Below are 12,182 nucleotides of genomic sequence, written 5' to 3'. Positions count from 1 at the left end.
GTGGAGTCTTGTGATAAGGGATACAACGTATGTGTTGACAAAAGTGATGCAGCAGTTTAATCTCTTGAACTTTGCTACTTGAGCAGACGTCTTTTCAAATACAAGCAGTTTCTACAGCACAAGTCCGAAGTCCCATAGCTAATCCTGAGATATATAGGAACCATCAGGATCAGAATGGTAAGTACTCACAAGGGGTATAAGTACATTAGAAAAAAGTAAAATGTGTCCAGTCATATTCTGGGTCTGAGAAATTGACAGATTGAAAATCTGGGCTATCAAGTTCCCCACTGAGGCTCTTTTTTTAAAAAAAAAAATTGATAGTTCCTTGCACATCAACTCAACCTCAAAACTACTGGTAATAGCTCAACCAAAGACAAGTGTTTAGGTCTGAGTTCCTTTGCCAGACCTGAAGAAGAGCTCTGTATAGCTGGAAAGCTTGTCTGTTTCACTAACAATTATTGGTCCAATAAAGATATTACCTCACCTCTCTCTAATATGCTGGGACCAACGTGGCTACAACACCACTAGAGACAACTTTCTTTTCTGTAAACTTTATATTTGGAACAGTTTTCTGATCACTAATAATGTTTTTTTTACGGAGCCTTTGACATAAGCCTATCAGAGTGCACAAGAATTTCATCACTCTGTTACGCTTGAAGACAAAGTAAAATTATAGTGACATCTAGTGACCATTAAGATTTCACAGTGGTACCAGCAGTAGCAGTAGAATATGTTGCCGGTAGAGAACATTTTAATCACACAGTATTCAGAATTCGATTATTAAAATTGTTAAGAGAATGAATTAAAATGCTGATGGATGTAATAACGTGACCAACCCTATAATTTATTGAAAACAGGCTTGCAAATTCTTAAGAATGCAGTGAATGATTACAATCAAGCCTGGTTAATGTGAATGATCTAAAACAACATGTTTTTTCAGCCTGAAATACAGGAGAATGTGGTTAATAGAGAGTTCTCTGTGGTCAGAGAAACACCAGATCACCTGCCTATCCCCAATAAGAGAAATTGGAGAAATTTAATGTAGCAAAGATTTGCAATTGCCCATTTATTAAATGTATCTGTATAAATAGCTAGAGCTGTACAATTTCATGAGAAGACAAATATCAATGTATAGAACAGTTTCATGGTCTCTATAATGCCAGGTTGTTAAAAATAGTGATTGTACTTTAATTCCTCCAAACTGCATGTCAGTTTGAAATCCCAGGCAGGAGAGTACTCTCCCTGCATTTGGGGCTGAGAAGACCTGCACTAGGACACACATGGCAGTGACAGAGTCTGAACTTGGACCTCTTTGGACTCATAAGACTCAGCTGTATCCTTCTGCATTGAGCCAGGGGTGCTTGCTGTCATTTTAACCCCCCAAGGGGGTAAAATAGCATCCTGTTTAAGACCCACAGTGGTGACTGAATCCTAATGCCTTCACGGGGGCTGCCACAGACCCGCTCTGCCATCCCTTATCCACCCAAACTGCTCGGAGGGCAATAGAAGTTTCAGGTATTCAAGGAATGCAGGACTGGATCATCCTTAGTAAGGAATCAGAGGGTGCTCTGTTCACTTCAGAGTGGTGAGTCTGTTCTACTTAGCCTGTGTAATGACCTGGGCCCAGCTGGGTCATCAGCAGAAGGGCTCGTACCTGGGCACCTCTGGTTCTTTGAATAAGCCTCTACTTCAGCTAGAAGACCTCTCTCTGTAAGCCAGTGCTGCAGCAGGCTCATCGCTCTCATGCCAAGCCACTGCTAGAGGGGCACAGAGCGCAACACTGAGCAGGGGGGTTACCCTGCGAAAAAATAGTCCCCACCACCAGCAGTGGGCCTGCTGCCCAGGAGCTCAGCTGCCATATGAGGGGTCAGCGTGCACCTCTTGAACCCATTCCCAGCGCTGCAGAGCCAGTGGGTTCTGACCTGGGGGAAGGAGCAAGCACCTTGTGCTGCTCCCGAATGACACTTTCTAGCTGATGAAGGGAAGTTGCTGTTGAGAGCTGTGGTCAGCCTTTCCCTCTGAGTTAGAATATCACTGGGAAGCAGGTTCTTTCAGGGCATGATCCAATGCCCATTGAAATCAGTGGAAAGACCCACTAAGTTTACTAGGCTTTTCATAAGGCTCAGAGGAGGGATGGAAGGGGAAATGTGTGAGGCAGTCTCCCCTGACATCAAGAATGTTCTGCAAGGAGGAAGCAGTTAAAGACTGTGTTGTGGGAAATGGGTTCCTTTAGGTGTCGGACTGGCACCGAGCCTGGCTCTAGTTAGTGCTATCAGTCCCTCACATTCCTACAACACCCCAAATGGGGAAATTCCTAGCGAGATTTAAAAAGCAGAAGAATGCTTAGCGGACATTGCTGTCTGATTGCTTGGGGTTTGGCTTGCTCTACAGCAAAACACTGGGTTCTGACTCTGTAAGTACGACAGGATCTAACCTGGACAGTGAAATCTGTTAAGTGTTGCAATCCAGACAATTATTTTTGTCTGCTTACAAACATGGAGCTTTCCAGGGGATGTCTGCCTATGTCAGGCAACCTGTTCCCTTGATGATAACGTGGCTTGGACCTCAGCACAGTCACATGGGGTGAAAGACCATCCACTGATGGCAATGACAAAGAGCAGCAAAGTACTGAGATGTGTGACAGGTTGTGCAGCGGGTTACCACAGAGATTTGTGCCTGAACTTATTTATCTGCACAATCAGCAGTTTAGTGAAATGTTTTGTTGATATTAAATTAGGATGTTGCTGAGCACAGAGAATTAATACAAAAGAATCTAGAAATAGTTGAGGCTTGGGAGGAAAATAGCAAAATGAGATTTTGCTTAGAAAGATTCACACTACTCCTTAGGTGGAAAGCAGTATGAGTTATACTCAGTGACGGGGGGAATGCTACATAGCAGTAGTTATTCTTTAATTCTTATGTAGCATCCAGAGGCTCCAGTCACTATTAGAGTCCCGTAACGCTTGACATGGTTCAAACATCCAAGAAGACACAGCCCCAAAGAATTTGTATTCTGCAAAATCTACTGTAATCCACAAAGAAATGTAGCAGAGACAAGGGATAACAAATTAGACACTAAACTACTGTAGTAAGATGAGGCCCTGAAACATAAATCCTTATCAGAGGCCCAGTATGAGGCCTAAGGCCTGAACTAAAGTAATGGTCAAGACTTTGCTAACATAAAGCAAAGTTAAGCTGTGAGCCCGAGGCTGGTCCTGCTTGAAGAAGCTGGCAAGGAAAGGGCTGATGTTGCAAAAATGCATATACCTAAAAGGTACTGGACACTAGAGATACAAACATATGCCAGGATGATACCAGAATACTCCAATACTTGCACATTACACACACAGATAACAAAGAACAAGTGAACCCACCTAAAGACAGGGCAAAAGGGTACTATGATGGATGGAGTTGTTTTGTTCTAACTGACATGGACATGGTAAGAAGCGGCACCTTGCTATGTAGAGGGGTTGTACCTTGCTACGTAGAGGGGTTGCACCTCAATATGTAAGGAATGAGGTATGACTTGTTTGTACCTGTGTATAAGAATGCATCCCTGGGGCAGTGTCTTTGTCCAGCCTAGGGGGCAGTGGAGTGTCCCGCCACTGACAGCTGTGTCCATTGTCAGGGAGCACATATGTACTAGCAGAACTATTGACATTTGATACGGGGAGCTAGAGACTGTGTTTCATTTGACAAAAAACCTGGCCGGGTGCCTTCGTGTCTTATCAGAGTCTGAGGTCATCGGGGGTTGTCTTGGAGTCTGTTGTGTCAGCTATTTGCACAGAGCTGAGGCAGCACACAGAGGGAACACACAGCTGACTGTTATCAACATTGGACAGAGCAGAGCACCACACCGGTAGAGTCTGACAACCGCTACAGTACAAGAATTTGGGTTTGCTGCCCAATCAGCACTAGGGTTTGTATTTGTATTCAACAGTGCTAGAATCTTGTCATTCTTGTGACATATCAAACAGTGAAAATCTTCTCAGATCAACTGTTCATGAACTTTCAGCCCTAAATTCCTGATCAACACTTAGCTGCCTAATATCCTGAAAAAAGTACCACCCTCCAATATTATAATGTTATTGAAACAAATAACTCTCCCTATCCCCATCTCCCTATCCCTGACAACCAATTAGTGCAACTAAAATTTGCTAGCTCACTACAGCTGAACTCCTCCCTCCTCTGACTTTGGTCAGTTACAGAAGAGAGTGAAAGTGACCTGATGAAAGAAGGAGTTTCTCTCAAGAGAAGCTGGAGAACTGTTCTCTATTCCCAACTTCACCACATAAAGGACTGAAAACTGGGCCAGACGGGTTAGTGCCTAAAGAAGCAAGAAAGTGAAAACTGGTACACCTGTGATTGAACTGTTTTTACAGGTAAGACATCTTTTAAACCCAGAATCTTTGTGGCTGATTTAGTCATAAATGTGCATTCAAACGTTGCCTGAAATGGCTACACAGCATAAGAATTGAGAGGGAATGTTCAGCCAATTTCAGACTTGACTTCTCTTGTATCAGTGTAACAGACTTACTGGTTTATTCTCTCAATTATCAGCCTCAGCCTGAATACACATTCACATCATCTGGCTTGGTTCAGATGCCAGTGTGAAAGGTGACCCAGAAATAACCATGCCAGATGGACAGATTCAGACACTTCTGATGTTATGCCTGGTCCTGATAGTTGTAAGCAATAATACGCTTTATTTTGTTTTCAAAGCCAACATACTTTCAACACATTTAAAATTAGAGTAGCAACAACACAGTAAGATTTCCCTTAAAGAGGAAAAATCATTTAAAATACTGTCTTTACTTCTACCAAAAAAGAAACAAAAGGAATTGAAGATAGCAGTGTTGACAACTCTTGTGATATTTTGTGGTTTTCTTAAAAATTTCAAAGCTGGAATCAGGTTATTACTTGACAATCTCAGATCTCATTTAAAAAAAAAATCTTTTTTCTAGCCCTCCTGGTTGCTGTGGAAAAGCTTGAAAATGTGACCCCTAAATGCACCAGTTCCAGAACGTAAATAAAAAGAACCCAAATTTATTATTTTTTAAAATTTCGTGATTTTTAAGCCAATCATGTGATTTTGGGGGCCTGTTATTTGAACCTTTGGGGTTGACAATACTGGGATAGCTACAATTTACATTTCTATACGTTCTGAACAGCACCAGTTGGGAACATTTCTGACCCTGCCTGAATATTGTCCTAATTGGGAGCAAGCTTGTTTTATATTTGGGGTATTTCCCCCCATTTCTTTCATATGATGGGGTTTTTGTGGGGTTTTCAGTACTGCGTCCTGATAACTTTATCCCAATTGAATACTTCTTATATCCTTAGTGTAGTAAGTTTTAAATACACAAATCATATAAACCAAGGAAGAAGTGCTACCTAGAGAGCAGCGCAATGGGACTTTTATCCCTTGGGCTTCGGACACCTTTATCTTAAGGCACAGAAGGTACCTGAGAATGTTTGAGGCCTCTTGGATTAATCATCTGTGCTCTGACCAGTCATACTGAATCTGATCCTCAGAGTAGGCTGATGTTTGATAGTTTTAACTCTTTGGTCCTCTGGGTATAACCATTAGCCTATTTGTCCATATCAAAATCTCTGTTCCCTTCCCAAAGGGTCACCAGTCCTCTGGGTTTTCTCCACCAGGTCCTGGCTTCTCTCCTACATTACTTACCGTGAGCTGTGATCTTGAGTAGTGATCTGTGCCCACCCAGGACATTATATTCTGGAAACAGCCAGCTAGCCTGCGCACCTTGGTTTGATCTGCAGCTGTTGCTGGCTGGCTTGTCTTTCATTCCCCTAGCAGTGGAAAGGAGAACCTGGTCTCATTGGCCACACTGCCCTTTGTACACTGAAGTTTGGGAGACCCCAGAGTACGTTGAATTGATGGGTGGCGCATTCCCTAATTCCAGTGCATTTGCGTTCCCACTCAGGCCCCAGGGTTTCTAAGAGTCAGGAACAACGGTGCAGACAGAAAGAGCCAGGTCCTGCTGTTGACCGGTAAAGGGGTTGTAGATCTACTTGCCCATTCCTGACCATTGACTTCCAGGCACAGGGTCTGCTGGTTGCCTCTGAAGATTGTGAGAAGGAAAAGCAAGTAGGGAGAATAAGGGCAACTATCCTCCCTGCTGTATCTCACATTATGTAGTGGGAGGGGAAAATTCCACGGTGGAGATGATGCTTTGTCATAGTCCTTGATTTCCTTCTTTTGGAAAGTGAGCATCTGCTGCCTGCTCCTAACACCTCACTTAGACCAGTGAGGCACAAAGCTGGGGAGCTGAGCCACCAGGGATGGTGGTGAGTAAGAGGCAGAAAATGAGCCCCTCCCATTCACCCCTGCTAACGAGAGGAGAATGAAGCTGCTAAACTCACTGAAAGCCCACAGCACCAGGAGTGCTAATCTGCTTCTAGCTCCTGTCAGCACTAAGAGCAGAAGACAGTGGGATGAGTGCCCTCTGCCAACCAGTGTGAATAGCACAGGAAATATTTAACCAAGCAGTGCCGAGAAGGCTGGCCTCACAGTTAAAAAACTGGATCAGGGCTCAGGAGTGCTGGGTTTCTGGCTCCCACTATGACCTTGAGTGAGTTCTTTAAACCCAGATCCTCAAAGGTATTCAGGCATCTAACTCTCCCTGAGGTATGCACCTAAATATCTTTGATAATCTGGGCCACAGTTTTCTCCCTGACTCAATATCCCACCTGAAAAATGGGAACAATACCACTTCCTTTGTCTGACTGGTCTATTTAGATAGTAAGCTCTTCTGGACAGGAAGTACCTCTTAAAATGTGTACTTGGAGTGCCTAGGACACCTGAAGTCACTAGGCACAATGGTAAAACAAACAAACTCGTCTCCTTGTCTTCTGAAAGGGGCTTAGTCATGTTAAACAATCAGAGTGTAAAGAGGTTCTGCTCCTATGATGGATGTTGACACTCATCTAAGAATTTCAAACACACACAATTGTTCGTTTGCTCACCATACAGGTAACATGAACATCACGGAATATTTCACCAGAATTTCTTATAATGGCTCCTACAAAAACCCAGATTTGGAGACCTTGACTGCAATATTCCAGCATCACATCAGGGCTGTTCCTTTTGAAAACCTCAGCATCCACTGCGGGGAAACCATCGAGTTAGATTTAGAACCAGTTTATGACAAAATAGTGAGGAAGAAACGTGGTGGCTGGTGTATGGAAAACAACCATCTCTTATACTGGGTTCTGAAAACGCTGGGATATGACACCACCATTATAGGAGCAAAAGTTTACAGCCCACAAGAAAATGAATATAATCATCATATTAATCACCTGTTGCTAAAGGTAGTCCTGGATGGGAAAGCATACATAGTAGATGGCGGCTTTGGAATGGTTTATCAAATGTGGCAGCCAATGGAGCTGATTTCTGGGAAAGACCAGTCCCAGGTTCCCGGCATCTTTCGCTTCACGGAAGACAATGGGATTTGGTACTTTGAGAAAATCAAAAGGAAGCAATACAATCCCAACCAAAGCTTCTCTAATTCCAATAATCTGGAAAAAGATGCATGTAAGAAAGTGTACCTGTTTACCCTTGAGCCAAGAGAGATAGAAGATTTCAGGCCCCAGAATGTGTACCTCCAGACATCTCCAGATTCTCTGTTCGTAGCAAAGTCCATCTGCAGCCTCCAGACCACTGATGGCCTGTGGGCTTTAGTTGGGTGGAAACTCACCAAGGTTATATACAATTACAAGGAGAACATGGATCTGGTGGAAACCACGACACTTACAGATGAGGAGGTGGAAAAAACAGTGAAAGACAAATTCAGAGTAATGCTAGATCATAAACTCATCCCAGTTAACAGCAGCAGATTGTCTATGATTTAGTTTATTGGCCAGAATATAATTTGCTACAGCTACATCAAATAGAATCTCTTTCCCAGCATCCAATTATTGCAAAAAATGAAAGGCTAGGCTGTCACTGTCTGCCTTGCATAGAACCAGGGGTGGCATGTAGCAGTGCTACCCCAGCAAAGAAATTGTGACTCTTGGAGCTACAATTTCTTCCCTGCTTCTCCCCTGGCATCAACTGATAAATTAAGTCTTCCAAGCTTATGCCAATAGCAGAGTACTTTCCACTCTGTGTGGGCTCCACTGCTCTGGCTGGTACATGGGGTGGGGTTGGGTGTGTGGGCTGAAGGCAAGTTTAACCCCATGGAGCTGCCCTTTCCAGAAGACAAAGTGAGGAGGCCATGCCAGGAATACCCTTATGCCTCCTTGCTCCCCTGCACTGCCATGTAGAGCAAAACATACCCAGGCTCTAAAGAAATGCTACATTATAGCTGAAATTTAATAGCCAGAGATGCTAGGACATTCAGAGTTCAGGTTGTCCCAGTCACCCTACGTGTATCCTCTTTTGCAATTGCATTAGAAAAAGGGTCTTTCATTATGTAGCTGCACACCTGTGATATACTGGGATTAGTACTTATGGACTGACTCTTTGCAACTATCAAAATTGCCATGGATGAACACAACTGCAGCACGGGGTGGGAATTTCCTGCCCCATTTGTGGCTCCTCACAAAATCTGCAGCATCCACATAATATAACCACAAACGGGCAATTCTAGGGAACAATTTTTGAGGCACGGACCAAATATTTTTGCATTTATAATCCTGACCCAGCCATGGTCTTTCTGTAACCCACCGTCCCCTTGAAATGCATATGATTTCTACTCATCATATTATGATAATTAGTCATCATACTAATGACTTTTACTCTCCTTCAGAAAGAACTTGGTCATTTCTTTTTAATCAATCTGCCAGTTGATCCTACTCTCATCACTGAGACTTGGGAAGGGCTGTTATTCCCCTGCCCAAGTTAACTAAACATTCATAAAGACTGTTCTGTTTGTCATGATTATTTGTATGTTCAGAAATATTTTATGAAGACCAGCCTTCTACAGTAAAATATCTGAGGCCCATTTTGTTGTGTGATGTGCGTGGTTGTAGCCATTGTATGCACTGGTTAAAAATGGGCTGCTGGCTTACAAAATCTTAGTCATACACGGAGTTGATACATGAGTTAATGGGATTGCTTCCATATATGAGGGGCACAGGAAGTGACCCGTGTTCTGTTGGTTTTATTGACCAACAGCCAAGATTCCTTTTCACGTAAAAAGTCATTTAATATTCTGGTTGTTGATGAATTATTAAAAAGAAGCTTTTGCATTAAAATCAAGCTTAGTATCAGTTTACTATCAGATAGGGCCTCTATCAGGAGATTGTATCCTTTCCTTCAAGGGAAATTGACTTACTCAGCTAATAGGTATTTTTCCATCCGTCCATCAGTGGTGTCATTTGAACGATATGATTAAAATGCTGAGCAGTCCCAAAAAATGGGCTGAGATCAGTTAAATGTGATTAAAGGAACAGAAATGTGAAGTGTTCCACGTAGACAGAATAACTTCCTGCTGCACCATCCGCTGCGACATTCAAGTGCCCCCAGACTCTCACATGACGAATTCAGTCAGTTTGGCTGCACACATGCGGTGGTTATTTACAACTGCTCATGCCTTCCCTCGTCTTGCCACAAGAGGAAATGAAATTCTAAAGCAAGAACATACAGTGAATCACCATAGAAACAGGCTCAGTGCAGGGAGTCCCGATCTCCAGATGAAATTCTTGCAGGGCCTAGCTAGCAACATGGGTATCCCATCACACATCATAATATTAGAGACATCAGCTCTAGCTATCTTAAGTATGTATGTCACCCTCATTACTGTCTTATCTTTAATGTATTTATCCTTACAAGCATCTCATATCTAGGAAAGCACTATTATCCCCATTTTACTGAGGAGGAAGTGAGGGGGGAGAGGGAGGGATAACTCAGTGGTTTGAGTATTGGCCTGCTAAACCCAGGGGTTGTGAGTTCAGTCCTTGAGGGGGTCACTTAGGGATCTGGGGCAAAATCAGTACTTGGTCCTACTAGTGAAGGCAGGGGGCTGGACTTGATGACCTCTTGGGATCCCTTCCGGTTCTATGAGATAGGTATATCTCCCCCCATACAAAAAAAGAGAGAGAGACTAAAGCCTAGATCCTCAATGGTATTCAGGATTTCAATGGAAATTAGAAACCTAATACCTTTCAGGATCTGGGCCTAAGTGACTTGTCCAAGTTACACAGAGGGGCTGTGGCACAGCAAGGATTTGAAGTCAGGTCTCTTCAGTCTCAGAATAGCATCCTAGTCAATAGGCCACATAGAAAATGGATACACTACAGCGGGCCTGAGGGCTACCTGAAAGACTGGGCTGCAGAGTGCTCCTCTCCTCTGGCACATACGTAAGTTATTGTGGGCATGTTGGAACTATGGTTTGAACAACACATGGGAAATGTTAGGGTTTCCAAAGAATGGGGGAAATACAGGCAACACAGCCTCAGCACCCCAAACTGGATGGAGCAGTTTGACAGGCAGGCCTGATGCTCAGTCCAGAAGTGCTGGAGGAAACTACGAGGCCAAATATCCCAGCTTTACAAGCGACCAAAATAATGCATGCAGATAACATGTTACTCACAGAAATACTGACGCCTGGGGATTATGTGCTGGCAGAACCCACCTGGTCATCTCAGCTGGCCAAGGGGCACCTGGGAAGTTACACACACTTATGGTGAATTCACTCAGCAGTACTCGCACCATAGCATGCCCTCAGCTTGCGGGAACCGCTGCACTTCCATGTGTCTGAGGGGTGGGTGGGAAAGGCTTCTTAGGAGTAAGCATAGTACTCTGGACAGGGTGGGCCAGGACTTCATGCCAGCTCGACACAAGCCAGTGTGGTGCGGAAATTTGTGGTGAGCCAGTCCACCAGCTAATGTGGATCCCCACACCTGGGCTGGAGTGATGGCCGAGAAGGGGCTGTTGTGCAGTTCCAGACCCTCCTCCTGTCACAGTACCTAGGTAAGCTGCTCCTTCTGAGAGCCTTGCCCAGTCCCCTGAGTGCACCCCTTCCAAGTGACAGGCCCACGCCTCCACACCTTCTTGGGGCAGGAGTCTGCAGTGCAATCCAACCACTTTCTGACTGGCTCTCTGGATTGTACCTTCCTGGTATACCATGATACCGAGCAGCTCCTTGTGGGCTTGACCCTGCCAGAGCTCTCCTTTGGGAGCCAGTAACACTGTGCAGTGACACAGAAGCCATTTCTCTAAATCAAAATATGATTTATTTGCCCAAACAGTATACACAGCTGAGAGTAGATTTAAAAAATAACAGAGATACCTATACACATATTGTTTTCCCTATGCTTGGCACTCCCCTCCAGCCCTAAGGTAGACATGACTAAGCCTCAGTGTCCCCTATTCTCTCTGAGTACCACGTTACAACTAGCTAGCTGCAGACCCTGGCTCTCAGGACTGTCTGTCAGCCTCCCTGCTGACTCTGTATCCCTGCACTGTATTCCCCCTCTCTCCCTTTCTGCCAGGGCAGCTTTTAACCCCTGAGGGTCTTTTGAACTCAGTCTTAGCCCTGGGAAGAGAAAAACATCTTAAGTTGGATGGTTCCAGCTTCTTTCCCCAATTGATGGCCAAGCTCTTGTTGTCTTAACTCCTTTAAGTGGGCACCTCAGAGACTGTCTTATCTGTGTCATTGTTTTACTGTTCCTGGGTTCCTTAACAACCCCCCTTTACAGTCTGTTTTGATTTAACTCTATGCAACTGGTCAGGCTGCAGTATAAACCTGAATGAGGAAACCAAGTCAGACATAAGATTTCTACACAGTCATACAGATATTTCCAGTGTGTCAAAACCCTGCAAAAACAGCTTTAGCAGAGGGAACCAAAAGGACCAATCTCTTAGGGTATCTCCACAGCCACTGTAGAACTAATGCATGAAATTGTTTTAAATTGTTCACTTTATTAATGTAACTTCATAAGTAAAGTTTTATGAATGAAACAACATTCATTCACAAAACTGGTTACCCCAATAACTGGCTAATTGACGGTTAAGATGCTTGTTAAGAGCCATAGCTGTTCAGCCAGTTGCCCTTGTAAGTTTCACTGTCAATCCAATTCCTGATTAAATCACTGAGACTTGCACTGTTTCAGTATTGTAACTTCTGTTCACTGTGTGCCATTCACTACACTTGTCTACGTCTGTTCACTGTTTGCCATATTGTAATTCAAACTCCATTTTACAACGCTTACTC

General features: G+C 43.8%; 1 protein-coding gene across 2 annotated transcripts; it reads left to right on the top strand.

Moving 5' to 3' along the window:
- Positions 1 to 69: 69 nt before the first annotated feature.
- On the top strand, positions 70 to 8,969 carry LOC127034307 (arylamine N-acetyltransferase, pineal gland isozyme NAT-3-like). 2 transcript variants are annotated; one of them, XM_050923024.1, is made up of 3 exons: positions 70 to 177; positions 4,203 to 4,382; positions 6,998 to 8,969. In XM_050923024.1, the coding sequence occupies exon 3, from the start codon at positions 7,003 to 7,005 to the stop codon at positions 7,873 to 7,875; it is 873 nt and encodes a 290-aa protein (XP_050778981.1). In that variant the 5' UTR covers positions 70 to 177; positions 4,203 to 4,382; positions 6,998 to 7,002; the 3' UTR covers positions 7,876 to 8,969. The 2 variants fall into 2 exon arrangements, with proteins under 2 accessions (XP_050778981.1, XP_050778982.1); XM_050923025.1 differs by lacking the exon at positions 4,203 to 4,382 and having other exon boundaries at positions 81 to 177.
- The last annotated feature ends 3,213 nt before the right edge of the window (positions 8,970 to 12,182 follow it).

This window comes from Gopherus flavomarginatus, chromosome 14, assembly GCF_025201925.1.
Source record: "Gopherus flavomarginatus isolate rGopFla2 chromosome 14, rGopFla2.mat.asm, whole genome shotgun sequence".
Classification (NCBI taxonomy): Eukaryota; Metazoa; Chordata; order Testudines; family Testudinidae; genus Gopherus; species Gopherus flavomarginatus.
Note: the sequence above shows the minus strand (reverse complement) of the source record. Positions and strands in the feature narration are given on the sequence as shown.